This window comes from Suillus discolor (genome assembly GCF_016758755.1).
Source record: "Suillus discolor strain FC423 chromosome Unknown F5147scaffold_14, whole genome shotgun sequence".
Taxonomy (NCBI): Eukaryota; Fungi; Basidiomycota; class Agaricomycetes; order Boletales; family Suillaceae; genus Suillus; species Suillus discolor.
In genome coordinates this window covers 521,547-538,814 of record NW_024541261.1, presented here as the reverse complement: position 1 = coordinate 538,814, position 17,268 = coordinate 521,547, and the positions used below count along the sequence as shown (strand labels likewise).

Sequence of the window (17,268 nt, the reverse complement as noted above, 5' to 3'; positions counted from 1 at the left end):
GCTTTAAAATGTACCGTTTTCTCCGTTTGTTGTTTACTGCCAAGATGAAAGAGAGAACGGCGATTGTCGGCACTTTGTTGCCCCAGTTGGCCAGAAAGTAGGTCGTGGCAGGAGTCCTGGTTTGACACAAGGCCCTCCACTAACTCGGTACGCATTGCAAGAAACATTTAGGGTCCGGTGACATCACAAACAGTCCCATTGACTTGGGCCACGTATGCATCTTCACTGAATGATTACATCTCCAGTTTGCCAGTATGTCCAAGACATGACTTGACGCTTATCTGTGGAATATAAAAGAGATAGCACCAACAATCGAGTCGACAACAACATCCTTTACAAGTGAAATCAACTCATCATGTTTATCCGCCTCTCTACCACTTTCCTTATGCTCCTCGGCCTGACGGCCATTGTCAGCGCTGGAGTGCCCGTAAGCCTCTCCTCGCGTCAAATCCTGTCATGTTGACATACGAAATTTGCAGCTTCCTCGTTCACCTTACGAGCCCGATAGCGGCAAGCGTGACGATGTCGCGAGGGTGGCCCGAGTAAGCCCAGCCTCGCATCTGATCTTACCTTGTCGATCTTACAATGTGCACCGATGTATGCAGTCTGAAACTTTCACAAAGCAACCAGATGCTCGCGTAAGCCTTGTTTCGTGCCGAGCGTTTCAAACTTACCATGTGATGCATGCAGGCCGAAGCTACCGTAGTAATCGGTCGTGTAAGCCTTGTTTTATTTGCACAGAACATTTAAAACTCACCGTGTGATACGTGCAGTCCGAGACTGGCAGCAAGCAACCCGATGCCCGCGTAAGCCTGTTTTGTTTTGCACCGAACATTTCGAACTTACTATATGATGCATGCAGGCCGAACCTACTGCAGTAATCGGTCGTGTAAGCCTTGTTTTGTTTGCACAGAACATTTAAAACTCACCGTGTGATACGTGCAGTCCGAGACTGGCAGCAAGCAACCCGATGCCCGCGTAAGCCTGTTTTGTTTTGCACCGAACATTGCAAACTTACCATGTGATGTGTGCAGGCCGAACCTACTGCAGTAATCGGTCGTGTAAGCCTTGTTTTGTTTGCACAGAACATTTAAAACTCACCGTGTGCCGCGTGCAGTCCGAGACTGGCAGCAAGCAACCCGATGCCCGCGTAAGCTTTGTTTTGTTTTGCACCGAACATTGCAAACTTACCATGTGATGTGTGCAGGCCGAACCTACCGCAATAATCGGTCGTGTAAGTCTTGTTTTGTTTGCACCGAACATTTAAAACTCACCGTGTGATACGTGCAGTCCGAGACTGGCAGCAAGCAACCTGATGCCCGCGTAAGCCTTGCTTCGCACCGAACTTTTCAAACTTGACGTATGATACATGTAGGCCGAACCTACCGCAAAGTAAGCAGGGCGCGCGTGAGCCTTGTTGTACGCAGGGACTCTCTGGAACCAAGCCTCGATGGTTAGTGAGACTTGTTCTGCATCTAATCTCATCATGTTGACTCACGGCGCATGATACACAGGGCAACTGCTATGTAAAATCAGACCTATATGCAAAACCAGTTTACAATACATGTCAAATATGATAGAAGTAGTACTCACGAGGATACAAGGAAATTTTAAATGTCAGACGTACTGTCGGTTGTGTGTCTGAGACCCTGAGCCTACGCGTCTATGAAACTTACGTGAAGCTCCGAAGTCCAGGGACAAGTACTTACATGTATAAACAATGAAAGCTACAGGAAGGTGAGATTGAAAACATAGTAGATGCCGAATAAGTACACTTACACTTTACAGCGTTCCATAGCGTTGGGATGGTAGTTGGGAATTCGTATAATGTTATAGTAAAGCCTGTCGATGTTTGAGACTAGTGTATAATTAAAAGCATCTTTTGATTTACTATACACTTTGTTTTGGTCTTGCATCATGAGAAAGGGATCATAGTCCACGTCGCAGAAAAGCTGGATGTCTGGCCTGATTGGGGAATATAAGCTACATTGCATCTCCTTCGGCTGCGTCTACTCACTCGACTCTCCAATAGTACCTGTACTTCTGCAAGAGCTCGTGTCGATAGAAGAACTAGGAACTAGTCAGACAACCTCGCCAAGACGCATTACGATCGCATACTCCAGAATTGAAGCGACACATATTCCGGTATCTAGGGGCAGTTGGTCAGAAGCAGCGATGATAACTTAGCATACACACGAAACGCTACCTGGAAAATCGTCACGCTACATGTACGCTGAGAACTGTAAGATAACCTACCTCTGTAAATCACATCGTTCTTAATCATGTCATCGCGAGACTTGCTTGCTCGTTCTTCATCAATCCACGATGGTTGATGCCAATGGTCGGATGGGATGAGACCGAATTCGACTGTGGCATTGGTCAAGGCCCATATGTGACTTTATAGCCTGTCAGCAGCTTCAAGAATTCGAGCGTAAAAGGGTGCACTGCTTGAAGCTCTGCATAAAGGGCTCGTCGTTGAGGAAGACATAAGGATACTGGAACTTCCTGTTGAACCTATCCTCGAGTTGCTTCATACTGGCAGCGATCACATTCATCGATCGTCCTTCACCGAATAAGCATACAGTTGGTTGCATCCAAGTTGACACTCTTTTCTAATTTCTCTGTCCAGGCAAGATCATCCTCCCACTCATCATCAGCTCAATAGGACGAGTCGTACAGAATCATTCGGTTCTTCTTAGCGTGCCGTCTTCAGTGGTTTTAACATTGTTCGCATTACCATACAAAATACACTGGACATCTCACCTTGGTGTGCTGACGAGTAACATGATACAAGTCCAATTACTCTGAGACTCGCTCGACCTCAGCCTTCCATGTGTCCACTTTCGCTGAAGACTGGTCATGACATTGTCTACTCTAGATTCTTCCACTAATCCTGGTGATCTTCATTCCCAGCGCTTAGTGCAATCATACCAGCGTCTATATTGTGCCAAACAGCCTTCGACAATATGGAAATGCACGTGTAGCATGACCTGAACCTCAACCACCCTCTCAGCTAAACTCTATCCACATACCATATCCTTACCCCCGTCTTACTTCTTACTGATTCTGTCCACACCACTCAGCCCATCTTCAATCCTCATCAATTTGCTCCATCACACCATCATGCCTGGTAGCTCAGAAAGCCGATATATCAGACTTGAGGGTGAGTCCCTCTATATTACCTTCGTATATGTTATCATCCTCACACAATATCTACAGTCATCAGCGGAAAGAATTTTCAAGTTCCTTCCAAGCGCATTCCTGCTGGCATCTACATATCCATCAACGTCGACTCCAGGAGGCGCTGGAAATCAGCCATCAGTGTCTCATCGTCTGATCAATCTGTCCTGTGGAGGAATTCTGTCACTCTGTAAAGTCCATGGACACTGTCTGACGCGATGCGAGAACTGATCATCGGTTTATAGATCATCACACTCCTCACCTGCGTTGTCAGTGGAGATCATGGCGTCCTTTGAGTTTGGTCGATCGCTAGGGAGTGGAGAGGTCATCGGCGAACTTCAGATGGCGTGGGATGAGGTACTCGATCATGGAGATGAGCCATTCGGTGAGTGATTCGCTTCTCATTCATGTACATACACTAACGTCTCGTAGATATATCCTTCCCACCCGTGCGCGGTGTCCACCCTTCACTTGAGCTGAAGGCTGCCATTGTACATGCTTGCGACGATCAGAATGACGCACTGTTGCCAGATGTGAGTGACGCTGGTATCTGTCCTTTAGCTTTTGCTGACATAATGCAAACTGCAGTCCCTCGTAGACTGCGTGATTGCTCGAGACACAGATGCGGGCCACGCACAATTGGCCGCATACATGACAAGCGAAAACGTCTCTCACCTGAACGACGCTGTAGAACATTTTCAGTTAGTTCTGGACCAGTTTCCGGTCAGCCATCCAGACCATGCAACGGCACTCACCAACCTCGCGTGGGCCCGCCTTCGAGGCTACATCCGAAATGATCTTCAAGACATTGATGCCACCACCTCCCTCTTCCGCGATGCCCTTGCATTGCGTCCGCAGCGCCATCCCGATCATCACTTATCTCTATACAATCTCGCCCGAGCACTGAATTGGCGCCACAACAAAAAAAGGACTGCTGCCGACATCTGCGAGGCCGCCCAACTCTATCATGAACTACTGCCTCTCTGTCCAGAGGGCACCTACCTTCGTAGCATCGTAGCAGGGAATGGTGTCGATCATGTGATCAGCGCATGCAACAATCTTCCAATAGACGCATCTGATGGGGGCATCCATCTTCGACGAGTCATCCTCGAGCTATGTCCTCTCGGCCATCGACACCGTCCCGCAGCCCTCGACGAGCTTGCACAAGCACTTCAAACACGCTTTGATCAGCACGGCAGCATCGATGATCTTGACACGAGCATACAACTTTGTCGTGAAGCTGTGTCTCTGTGCCCCGAGGGACATGCTCACCGTGATACCTACCTGGACAACTTGGCCGACTCACTCATGTCGCGCTTCCGACACCAAGGCAAGCCCAATGACCTCGATGAGGCCATCTCTTTGGACGAAGAAGCACTGCGCCTGCGCCCTGTTGGGCACGAATTTCGTGATTCCTTATTGAACAACCTAGGGCTCATCCTCATCGCCCGTTTCAAGAAACGCGGCGACATTGACGACATCACCCGAGCTATCAGCCTCTATCACGAGTCACTGACGTTGCGCCCACCTGGGCATCCAGGTCGTGACACCACGCTTAACAACCTTGCCCTCACGCTCAAAACTAGATATGACGAATCGCATGTCAGCGAGGATCTCAACGAGGCCCTTGATTGGTATCGTGAATCCCTTCGGTTAAGGCGGCTTGACCATCCAGAGCGCCACACAACCCTTCTCGGTTTGAGCTCAGTGCTCTGCTCTCGTTTTACGGAAACTCAGAAGAATGAAGATATCGAGGAGGCCATTACGCTTTGCCAACAATCATTGGCGGCTCTGTCTTCACTGCACCCAGATAGAACACTCAGCTACTGGTGGCTGCAGGTGGCTTATCAGTCTCGTTACCGGATTATATACGACCCTGCTGATTTGTCACTTGCTGTAGAGAACTTCAGACTAGCTTCAGGCCATACCGCACAAGGCTTTCCGCGACGTATTAAGATAGTTTGGTACTGGGTCGCTGCAGCGGAGGAACACAACCATGCATCTGGACTCGAGGCCTACACAACATTTTTCAATCTTTTTGACGGTCACTTGGCAACGCGATCATCGACAATTTCACGACGCGAAGCTGCCGCTGCCTTCCATTATGCCAGATCACTACCCGTAGATGCAGCCTCTTGTGCTATACGTCATGTCAATCTACGACGGGCAGTTGAGCTCGTGGAGCAGGGCCGTGGCCAGCAGTGGTCGCTGGCATCTCGACTCAGGACTCCAGTCGAAAACCTCGAGTCAGCAAATCCGACGCTGGCGCGCAATTATTTGGAGCTGAGCAAACTCGTTTCCAATGCCGCACAAAGTTCTACAACCATCACTAATAAGGCTGCTGCTGATCGGGCAGCAACAGAATATAGGATACTTACAAGGCAATGGGAAGCAGCGGTAGCCGAGATACGCAATCTTCCGGCGTTCTCGCGATTCCTGCTTCCACCTTCCTATGAAGAACTGCAAGCAGCAGCGCGCCAGGGCCCGGTCATTATCCTCATTGCGAGTCAATACTCATGCAGCGCCATCATCGTCCCGACGTCAGGAGACCCCCATCATGTTCCTTTGCCATCCATCACTCTCACAGATCTCAAGATTCTCAAGGATCGCTTCACCAGGGCAATACGAGATTCATCTCGGATGAACCCACGGGAGTCGAGGACGGATCTCATAGTGCTTTTGCGGATAATATGGGACCAGATTATGCTACCCATCGTCGACGTACTCGAGCATGTCCTCCAACTAAAGCGCCGCTCTCGAATCTGGTTGTGTCCCACTGCAGCTTTCACATCCATTCCTCTCCATGCAGCTCACCCGTTTCAAACAAAGGCGGATCGTTCTGGGAAGGAGCCATGCCTGGAGGATCTCTACATTTGCTCTTACACGCCGACACTTTCTGCTCTGATCAGATCTAGACAGTTGATGAAGAAGCGCGTGCCTCCGTCCTTTGTAGCGATCGGACAGGGTCAACCGGGTGCAGGGAAAGGCAAGGCGCTCTTGGCAGTTGACAGCGAGCTCGAGCTTGTCCATAAGCTCGTCCCTGCGACAGCCAACCGCACCACTATTTCTGGCGACGAAGCCATACGAGCAGGTGCACTCTCAGCTTTGCAGCAGAACACCTGGGTGCACCTGGCTTGTCATGGGAAGCAGGATTCTACGCAGCCTTACGATTCGCATTTCGTCATGAGAGACGAACATCTGACGCTGCTCGATATCATGGAGAAACATATGCCGCAGGCCGAGTTCGCGTTCTTATCGGCTTGTCATACCGCCGTAAGCGACGAGGAGACGCCAGATGAAGCGATCCACCTCGCAGCTGGGATTCAGTTTTCAGGGTTCAAGAGCGTCGTTGGCACGCTGTGGGAGGTCGACGATGCTGTCGCAAAACACGTTGTCGAAGCTTTTTACCGGTATATGTTTGGAGATTTGAAGAACGGTGGTGTCATGGACTGCACGAGAGCAGCCTGGGCGCTCAACTGTGCTACGCACGCGGTGAAGACGAAAGTGCCGCTCGAGCAGAGGATGGTTTTTGTTCATATTGGTGTGTAGTTCTACGTCGTATTGCTGTCGTCTGGTACATATTCACATTTTGTTGATCTACGCTCCTCTTTCATTCTGTTGAACAAATAACCCTGATGCATATTCTTACGCTCTAACTATCCTTTTTTCGTATACCCTGCCGTGTTTTTTTTCGACTAGAATGTTCACTCAAGTTCTTGTGTACACGACTCGTTTGCAACTTCGGAGGCGTCTGCTACTGGGGTACCTAGATAGTGGGAGTTAGACCAGTCAATCCTACCCGCGCCTTCAAGTTTCACCCCTTCTGCCTCATTAGGGGAGCTCAAAGTTGAACGCCCAACGCCCAAGCCCAACGCCTAACGCCCAACCTCGTGACCAAAAAAGAGTATACCTAGAATAAATAGAAGTAAATACAAAGTAAACCCTAACTAAACCCTAACATTACATCATCGCACCGCGCGGCAGTGAGCTCCTACTGTTCCGCTTCTTTGCCTCAGACTTGTACAAACCATGGCTGTAGTGTATTGATCACCTTCAGCGACGATGATGCTTATCGATAAGATTTGCTTATTTGTAGTGTTTACTTTGTATTTACTTCCAGCTTCATCTGGCTCAGTAAGAGTCGGAGGCATGACCTGTTTGTGTTGGGCTGGTCCGAGCATTAGCTCAGGGAGGGACACAAGCAGGTGGAGCCGCTGGGTGGGCTGGAAACCTGCTTATGAATTTGGTTGTGCTCTAATTCTTGTGTAGCGCAATCAAAATAGTGTTTTATTCTAACGATTACAATAATATTATTGGAATACAAAGCAGTAACGGTTCAAAGTATTAGGAGGGAGTGGTAGGTGGGAGCAAGGAATGGGATAACGAGCAAGAGATTGAAGGATGCATAGCTCGATGTCATAGGTAGGTCGAAAAACAAATGGAGGAAGAGGTGTTGGGAAAATCCGCAGGCTACGTCTCGGCACCTGTACAATTTATTCTAGGTATACTCTTTTTTGGTCACGAGGTTGGGCATTAGGCGTTGGGCATGGGTGTTGGGTGTTCAACTTTGAGCTCCCCTATTGAACCTTGACTAACCACCACCAATGTAATCGATGCCAGTTAGAAGCCGGGTCAAGTCAGAAGCAAACATCGGCTGGTTTCTTTGACTTGTGGCCTGTATATGCACTGCTTGCATTCCCAAAATAAGTCCTAATCTGCCCATGAAGCATGCAGTTACTGTAGTGTTGTATCCTGCTCAGGACCACTTATGACACGACAATTTCAGCCAAGATATAGCCAGTATTTGATATTTGTTTCCTATGGTAGACATTAATGATCTAAAACGTTGGACTGGCGCGGCTGGCAATGTGCCTGCCTCTGGCAGACGGAAGCTGGTGTGGCCTCAATCTAATGATGGTGCTAGCCTCCTACGAGGCTCTACTACTGACTAAGCTACACAAATGGTGGCAAACACCCGCCTGTGCCACCCCCTGCTGGAGGGGTGCCCCACTCCCACGTACCCATACTTGTGAAGTGCTCACACCTGAGACCCAGCTGGAAAAGTCCTGTATACAAATGTGATGCATATGCTGAGAAAAATTGTGCATATTTCAACCCATTTGTCTGTTATGTAAATGATGGACAGTTTCTGAATAAAATCACAAATATGCATAAGGATCAAACTCTATTGATTAAATTCAAAGTAAGTTTGGCAAAAACAGAGAGAATTTGTTTCACAATCTGCATACATCACATATTAAGCCCATTTCCAAAATTTAGTTACAAATATTAAGACACATTCAAGGTTGCAATTGTTCCTGCATATTTTACATGGCATTTTTGAGGGCATATGCAGGATCAAGTCACGCATCAGACTTAAGATCTGCCCAATCGACAAGCCTGAAAACAAATTAAAAATTTAATCATCATCTGTCAGTGCGACAAATTTGTTTACAATTTGTAGATATGTCTAAATATATGTACAAGTGGCCCTCTGAGTACCCCTCTGAGAGGTTCACTCAATTTAATAGGTGGACTGCCCCCCAATTCAATAGTGTAGCCATAGTTAGTGAGTGTTATCTTCTATTCTTTAGTTTGTGCGAGAGTACTACTATTTTTTAAAAATACCTACAAGACATTTGATACCACCCAATCCAATCCACTATTCTTTAGTTTGTGTGAGTACTACTATTTTTTAAAAAGACCCACAAGACATCTGATGCCACCCAATCTCCATCATAGTCATGGAGAATTGGATAACATTGCTTGGCCTGGGCAAGTTAGTATCATCTCAAAACAAAGATCAATGCCAGCATTCACTTTCTGAAAAACCAGCTTTAAATTTTCGGGCAATTGTGATTTCCAAGTCTTCTTCACACTGAGGTGCTCACGAGCCAGATGTATGACAAAGCTCTGCAGGTTGATATCAGCCGCTCTGAAAAACCCTACAATAGCATGTACACATACGAACTTCCTCGTACTCCAATGGAGACCAGCCTAATGTCTCTTGCAAGTTGTAGCCCCCTCATTTAAGACGACTTACTTTGCCTGGAGGCTTCAATATTCTAGGGGGTAAGGAAGGTATAAGAGGACCGGGCAGTAAGTCCAATTGTGTGACAGCGATTGAATTGACACCTCTCTGAAAAACTTTGTGCTGTGTTAACAGGGGAGGGCTCATTGTGCGTTCTGGGGAAAAATTGCAATGCATGGTGAGTGGCGAGAAATGGCGAGCATATCACCAGTGTGAGTAAACTTTAGGCATGAGATACAATGTCAGATGAACGCCAGCTCCACACTCAGTTTGATGGCACTATTTATGTCAGTGGTTCAGGTTGATGAAGTCCCTGATCCCAATCCGGTCCATTTCACAATAGAAGTGGTCACCTTAGATACAGACAGCAATATAGGGAGGTAAATAAATACAATGTGCAAGAGCGAACAACATAATCACACCCACAGAGTACAAGAGCACTGTATACAAGGAATACCAAAGAAGATGTGGCAATACAAGGAAGATATGGCAATGCGACAACTGTAGATATACATGAACAACAATCACATTGAAGATTGTTCAGTGCCAGCATTCACTACAAAATGGTGTCTGGAAGTGATTGGTTTCCTCCCTTCTGCATTGCAGGATAAGAGAGTAGCAAAACTAAGTTCCAACTCGAGCCACGAAATCTGCACATCAAAGGTACTAATGGCAGATGACGAAGATTTTGCCAGGGAAATCTTCAGGATAACCTTGGAAGACAAGGTAGCAGTAGAAAATGATGATTATGTGGATTCAGAAAGTGTTGCCTTGGGCATGTCATGGATGAGGCTTGCAGACAAGGCCATCAATGATAGAGAGCCTTCAGCTCAGCATGAAGATCAAGCTTGGTAAGACTATCGTACACTCTACCTCCTTGATCATGAAGCCGACTGTCATGTCTGCACAGTGACGGATGTCATAAACACACTGGATTCGATTGGGGATGAGCAAGCACTGGTGACACTCTCAGAAGAACATACATGGTTAGAGAAGTCATTGGAAAAAATTATGAATATGGATGTAGGAACTGACACTTGTAATGAGCAATTTCGCCATGTACAGCTCCAGTTGTTGCAGGACACTGAAGAGGCAGCAAAGAGTATTATGTGTGTAATTGCTCGCAGGACGAAACAGGATCCAAATCTGAAGAACAATGCATCAGAGGCTGTTGAAACAGGTGAGGAGGTACATATACCTATAACGAACACACTAAATCAGCATTCAGGCCACCACTTAAGAAGATTTAACAATGCCAAACCTGCCTTACTCCTGGCTATGTTCATTGTGCTAGTATTGAATATCTTGGACCATGTTACCTGGCCATGGTGTAACACAGCTCTTGGACTCTTAAATCTTCTCCTGAAGACTATGCTTGGTAACGCTCCAGAAGGACATGGGTCAGAGGGATGGATCCCTCATGATATCCATTCTGTGAGAAAGAAGTTCGACCTGGAAGCCATTACCAGGACATTTGCCACCTGTGCCAGATGCTTATCCACATACCCTCTGACCATAGGGAAGACATCACCAGCCCTAAGAAAGAAGTCATCTTACCCCAAACACTGTTCCTACAAGAAGTACCAAGGAAGCAAGCCATGTGGGCAATTACTGGTGAAATGTATGAAGGAGGGCGGTCAAATATCATACATACCTGTACAACCCTACATTGTGCAAGACTTCAACTCATTTCTGGCCAGTCTACTCAGCCGTCCTGGCATGGAAGAAGCCATGGACCAAGGAACGATGCTCAATGATGATCTACAAATATGGGACATTAAGGATGGCACAGAGATGGGAGAGATACTCGGTCCTGATGGGAAACCATTCATGGATGGTTTGAAGAGAACTGATCTCAGGTTAGCATGGAGTCTCTCGGTAGATTGGTTCAACCCCTATGGGAATAAAACCTCTGGCAAGAAAAAGTCCATTGGGTTGATCGGGGCTCCTGAATCTTCCTCCAAGCCTCCAGTACAAAGCAGAAAATATGTACCTGGTCAGCATCATCCCAGGGCCCAGAGAACGCACTCTTGAAGAGATTAATCACTTTCTTCAGCCGATAGTCGACTTCTTCCTACCATCCTGGAAAGATGGGATCTGGTTCACCAAGACAATAAACCATACAGCTGGTAGGCTCTGTTATTGCAGTTGCAGTCAATGATTTGCCGGCTGCACACAAACTGGCAGGCTGTGCAGGTCCAACCGCAAATAAGATGTGCGGGCTGTGTTGGCTCCCAAAGTCAGATATTGCAGACTTTGACTGGGAAAAATGGAGGCAACATACACTTAAGGAACATAATGCGCCGGCAGAAGAGTGGGTAAGTGCAGAATCAAAGGTGGAGCGCAACAAGATATTCAAACAACATGGGGTGAGATGGTCAGAGCTTTTGCGGCTGCCATACTGGGATCCAACAAGGTTCATTGTGATTGATGGCATGCACAACCTATTCTTGGGATTAGTTCAACACCACTTCAGAGGTTTAATTGTAATAGACAAGCAAGCAAGCAAGGAGTTAAGGAAGGGCCAGCAAAGACATGTTGAGTTGAAGGACTTACAGAAGGGCAGAGATACTTTGATTTCGAACCCTACTGTGTCCGCCATAACCTGGCTCCGTGTAGATGTGCTAGAAGCACTAGTTCAAGAATATGGGGTGGTCTTGCTGGATACACCACACCCTAGGAAAAAAGACATGGTTGAAGCGCTGCTAGTAAGTTTATACTTCAAGCGGTGAAAAAATTACTCACTGGAACTTTACAAAGTATGCACTCCCTGAATGTGCCCCTATAGATGTTAATTTTGGAGATGGTCGACTGGGTGGTCATGATCAGGCATTTATTGCCGATGAATTGGTACAGGAATATGCTGCACAAAGGAAATCAGCAAAAGATGGACCAAAGGGATTGGAAGTACTGTTGGACAATGAGATAAATGCTATCCAGGAAAAGTTGGGAAATGTTCAGAGGCCAACATGGCACTGTGGCCCGCCAAAAAACCTAGGGGATGCAGAACATGGCAAGCTCAAGGTAGAACAGTGGAAATCGTCAATTGAATTTGACTTACCAGTGGCCCTGATGCAATTGTGGGGATATGAACATACAGCCGATGTCACCAATGATGATCGCAAATCTCAGCTGCAGAAGTTGGTTCACAGCACAATGCTGCTGGCAATTGCAATCCATTGGGGAACATCACATGTAACATCATCACATCACGCTCAGCAATATACTAGATATATGAAGGTATACCTCGAGTGTATCAAAGGAATATTCCCGCATCATTCTTGGCAGCCCAAATCATAATGCTGCTCTTCACATCTGCGAGTTCCTCTTGAGATATGGTCCTATGCATGGCTGGTGGATGTTTCCATTTGAGAGAATCATCAGTGCACTCCAAAAAACAAACACCAACTACAAGATAGGTGAGCGAGCTATACACTAAAATACAAGAAGAGTATGAACAGTGTAACAGGAGAACTAGAGAAGACAATGCTGGAGACATTTTGCACAGCCACAAACATTAAAGCCATGGTACAGGATCCTACAGGACCTGCCATCCTCAATGAGGCTGCAACAATTTTGGGTCAATATTATGACCCATTCACAGGAGGCAATATCCATACCAAAATGGATATCCTGTCTGCAGGCAGGACACGATGGTGGTTCTCACTGGGATATCCATGTCCTCAAGACCCCCAGTTCCCGGGGATCTCCTAAAAGCATGGAAAGCAACTCAAGCTCACCTATGTGAAGATTGTCCTGACTCTAAAGGCACCTCCATTACACTCTACAAACGATTGGATATCTCAGGCAGGCAGTACTGCAGTTGCTCCTGGTCAAATTGTGACTCAGGTGTGTTCTTCTGGTGCAAGCCCCAAGAATTTGTGCCTGGAGTGATTGAGCATATTTTCTCCATAGAAGAAAATTAGGACCAGAAATATTACTTCGCAGTACGGCATAACTTACCTCTAGTGAGAGGACGCCAGGATCCTTTCCGATTGTACAGTGACTTCAGTGCTTCACTGTGGTGTTCTGCCTACCACCAGGATCTTGACATTTTCCCAGTGAGCACCAGTCACATTTGCCACTCTATCTCAATGAAGTGGGGGGAGGTTGACGTTGTTCTAAAACCTTTGAACCAGGTAAATATTAGGACACAGATTGAAACATTATGACTGACCAAGTTGTCAGAATTTCGGTGCAGTATTTCCATAGGATGGTACACAAGCGATGAGAAGGAAGTTCATGCAGACATTTGTGTAGAGAGGAATGGCGTCTAATAAAATCACATATTTACATGAATGTATCCCTGCAAACAGAATCAGATTTTTTTTAAAAGTGAAGGTAATTGTGAGTGTGCAAACCTCAGGGCATACTGTTATTTCATCTATCATTCATATGATATTGGTAGCAGCATGTAATATGATCGCCTCAGCAGTTTTCATAAGGAAGAAGCAGAATCAAAATTCTGTAGTAACACACTAGGGTACACTCTGCAGTAATAACATATACTATGGCTACTACATGGTGTGAGAAGGAAAGGAGCAATGTTTGATGATTTCGGGGTTTAAATAGTGAACTGAATATTCCTGCATACAGTGATCAGTAAGAATGCAAAGTGTGAAAACTGCGATTCTACAGTGAGATATTGTTGACTTGGTCGACAAAGAACAGGTACTTAGTTGGTAATCTATAGTTATAAGCAAGTTATCATGTTTCTGGCAGAATCATCTATCTCATTCTGGGCACTACAGGCATAATGTACATTTTGAGAGGGCGGTCAATCACAGCATATAATATAAAATCTTTGTCACAGCATTGAAACTAACACACTTAACCTTCAGTTACCTGCATTGCTTGGACATTGAACTCTTTGCCCACATTTTCCTGCTCATCGCCATCCGCAAAGTGATCTGGAATGTCCTGCACCAGGGAGAATCATGTCCTCTTTCCCTCTTTATATTTATGCCAGAAAGGTGTGTCATAGCTTCACAGAAATGTGTCGCAATGAGAGTAGCCTACAATGGTATACAGCCAATGGGCAAATGGGCAATTGACAACTGCGCAAACAAGACTTCATCATTCATCACTGGAAGTTCAGTGTGCCGGCTGAAGAAATGAGCTAAGATGACCACAGTAGCATCTTTCCTGGTATGGCAGGAAGCTTTGCGGGACACTAGAGTCAGTGCAATAGACCAAGGTAACTTGTGCAACGTGTTTTGAACAAACATTTCATTATACATGTATCATTGGGACTAGGGTCTAAGAATAGCATTGGGGGGTTGTGGGATTATTGTGTGATAAAACAGAAATCTGGTATGAGTGGGGTGGAATAATTGGTGATACAATCAGCAACAGTATGAATGCCAAACGGGCTAGAATGCGAAGCTATCATTACAACTTATCCACTGGGATCAATTGATGTCCATCTGACCGGAGTCAGCATCAATCTGCATCGCCTCTCCACTCTTCATATTTTCCTGGATAGATTGAAAGTCAAACAGAAAAACAGTACAAAGTGTATATACAGATCAAATAGAATTCATTCATGTCAATGTCCGCATTGACGCTTGCATCAACATCCATAAGATGTGTTCCCTGCACTTGATGAATTGCAAATAAAAAGGATTGAGATGCACGAACCGTGTGTGCTTCGTTTAATTTGATGTTGACGTCCATATGGTCTGGTTCCTGAAGTGTTCCCTGTAACAATTTCAGTGTTCCTGAGTGACTTGTAAATAATATGAATTAAGAAATACATACTGGGTGTGTTTCTTCTAAGTTGATGTCGACCTCCATAGGATCTGGTCCTTGAAGTGTTCCCTGCATCAACTTCAGTGTTTTCCTTAGTGAGTTGCAAATAAATTGTTAAGATACACATACTGGGTACACTTCGTGTAAGTCGATGACAATGTCCATAGTGTTTGGTTCGTGAAGTGTTCCCTGCATCAACTTGAGCATTTCCCTCAGTGAGTTGCAAAAGAAACAGATTGAGATGCACGTACAGGGTATGTTCCATCTAAGTTGGTATCAACATCCATAGGGTCTGGTTCATAAAGCATTCCCTGCGTCAACATTCATTAGTGATTTGCAGAAAAAAATAGCTGAGATGACATACCGGGTATGCGTGTTTTAAGCTAATGTCAACGTCCATGTGGTCTGGTTCTCGAAGCATTCCCTGCGTCAACTTCAGTGTTCCTGAGTGAGTTGCAAAAAGAAACAAATTGAGATGCACATACCGGATACATTTCATCTACACTTACATCCGAGTGGACCTTCATTGTTACGACACAAGGTTGTGTGCGACTTGGATAGTTCTAACAGCAACAACCACGACAGTGGTACTGAGTGCTGAGAGTTGTCGGCCTTTACAGACAAGCAAAGGTTGCGTACTCAAACGTAGCTCATGTAGGAATGAGGGGTTATGCAGAGATAATAGTGAGGTTACAGACAGAGAAAGGCGTCTCTGAAGGTATGAGTCGATGTTGAGCAGGTAGCTTTAGCAGGACAAGGAGTTCAAGGGAAAACCAAGTAAGATTAAAGTAAGGAACATCTACTTTAATCTTCGACCTTATATAAGGCTACTCTATCGTATCTAAGCTCAGCCTGAAGCTGGGTTCTAATCTGCTTATCTATGAGTCAGAGATAGTGTCCATGAGGTAGGCTTCTATCTTAAGATAGGATCCATGAGGCATCCTTCTATCAGTACATGAGGCAACATGAGGCTTGCCTTCTATCTTGATAACATAAATAGGTCTTCTAGACCTATGTCGTCATATGCGGTCCAGACCGCTTATCTAAGCCAGCAGTTGCCGCTTCTCTTCTTCTATCATCTTCTATGGCCTAAAGGCCTGGGTGTCGTCTATTGTCTATAACCGTGTGCGGTGGCAGAGGGGACTCATGTAATGTGTTGTAACATTCATCACATCAGCCCCTTGTTCTTGTTGTAAGTCTGAGAGCTCATTAAAGCAAGGTGATGATGACAAAAAATTAGAACATACACATATTAATGTTGCGTCTTGTATGTGATGTGAGACGACAGAATTGTATTGCGATAGCTGGACTGTATGAACTTGTATATGTCATATGTTTTGCGCCCATTCAACTTATGCCTCCACAAATATATAAGTACAAATAATAATATTAGTTCTATCATACCGATGTAAAGAGTTGGTTCTATGTGGGCGCTACAAAAGTGTTACCTTAAGACTCAGAGTGCGAGTGAGATGTTCATCCCAAAGAGACTGCCTATAGAAATGCTCCTTGATAAAAAGCAAGGGATATCTTGTTAAGATCGAAGTGAGAGAAGGAAAGTTACCAAGAATGCACTCGGTGTTCCGAGGATATGTCCGAAGTACTGAAGTACTCGTCTGAAGTGGTCTGAAGGTGGTCTGACATCAAGAAATGAAGGTCTGAGGTTGCGCAAAGCGTCCGAAGAGCTTTCGATGAACAGCGAAGGTTCTGAGAGAAGTACGGCGGGTGTGTCGAAGTATAAGACTCGCGAAGTATAACTAAGCAAAGTCTATCGAAAGAACTCAGAGACAGTGAGATGCGAAATGGCAGCGGTCAGGCCAAACAATCATTCCGAATGAACAAAAGATCGATTGTGTGAAGTACAACTATCCGAAAGTGACTCTACTAACTATGACTCATAGCAGGGAAAGTGAAGTGAAGTGCAAGTAGCTAGCGAGGCAGATTATATCCTACAGCGTGAATGTCCGGAAACTGCATAGGCAAAAACAGTAGCGAGATAAGCCATTTGAAATGTAATAAGACTCAAGGTGAGCCACTACAGAGATATGCATGTAATAATGCACAAGGTGTGTTGTTATACATATAACCGACGGGCTGACAACATATGTGCCCCTAGACATAATCAATAATAGATAACCAAGTGAAAAATGCACCAGCAAAGTCAAACGGATATGGACGGGACATGGTACGGAGGATCAGAACTGTATACATGCCTCGGAAATGGACAGACGACCTTTGGATGACTTGGATGAGCGCATGGAACTCTCGGAAGGTAAATGGAGTGTCGAGGAATATGTGTGTGGGAT

General features: G+C 45.7%; 3 protein-coding genes across 3 annotated transcripts; 2 read left to right on the top strand and 1 right to left on the bottom strand.

Moving 5' to 3' along the window:
- The first annotated feature begins 261 nt into the window (after positions 1–261).
- On the top strand, positions 262–1,626 carry F5147DRAFT_74231 (uncharacterized protein). The gene is made up of 13 exons (XM_041439542.1): positions 262–427; positions 480–542; positions 606–638; positions 691–717; positions 774–806; positions 863–889; positions 946–978; positions 1,035–1,061; positions 1,118–1,150; positions 1,208–1,234; positions 1,291–1,323; positions 1,376–1,453; positions 1,515–1,626. The coding sequence occupies exons 1-12, from the start codon at positions 356–358 to the stop codon at positions 1,394–1,396; spliced, it is 429 nt and encodes a 142-aa protein (XP_041295475.1). The 5' UTR covers positions 262–355; the 3' UTR covers positions 1,397–1,453; positions 1,515–1,626.
- F5147DRAFT_835387 (glycosyl transferase) lies at positions 1,618–2,534 on the bottom strand (the record flags this gene model as incomplete). Its single annotated transcript, XM_041443963.1, has 9 exons — positions 1,618–1,655; positions 1,710–1,727; positions 1,780–1,842; positions 1,892–1,965; positions 2,018–2,070; positions 2,119–2,149; positions 2,197–2,206; positions 2,257–2,396; positions 2,446–2,534. The coding sequence occupies 9 exons, from the start codon at positions 2,532–2,534 to the stop codon at positions 1,618–1,620; spliced, it is 516 nt and encodes a 171-aa protein (XP_041295474.1).
- An 860-nt stretch (positions 2,535–3,394) lies between these two features.
- F5147DRAFT_74216 (CHAT domain-containing protein) lies at positions 3,395–7,122 on the top strand. Its single transcript, XM_041439531.1, has 3 exons — positions 3,395–3,565; positions 3,613–3,713; positions 3,769–7,122. Exons 1-3 carry the CDS (start codon positions 3,463–3,465, stop codon positions 6,727–6,729), a joined length of 3,165 nt encoding a protein of 1,054 aa, XP_041295473.1. The 5' UTR covers positions 3,395–3,462; the 3' UTR covers positions 6,730–7,122.
- The last annotated feature ends 10,146 nt before the right edge of the window (positions 7,123–17,268 follow it).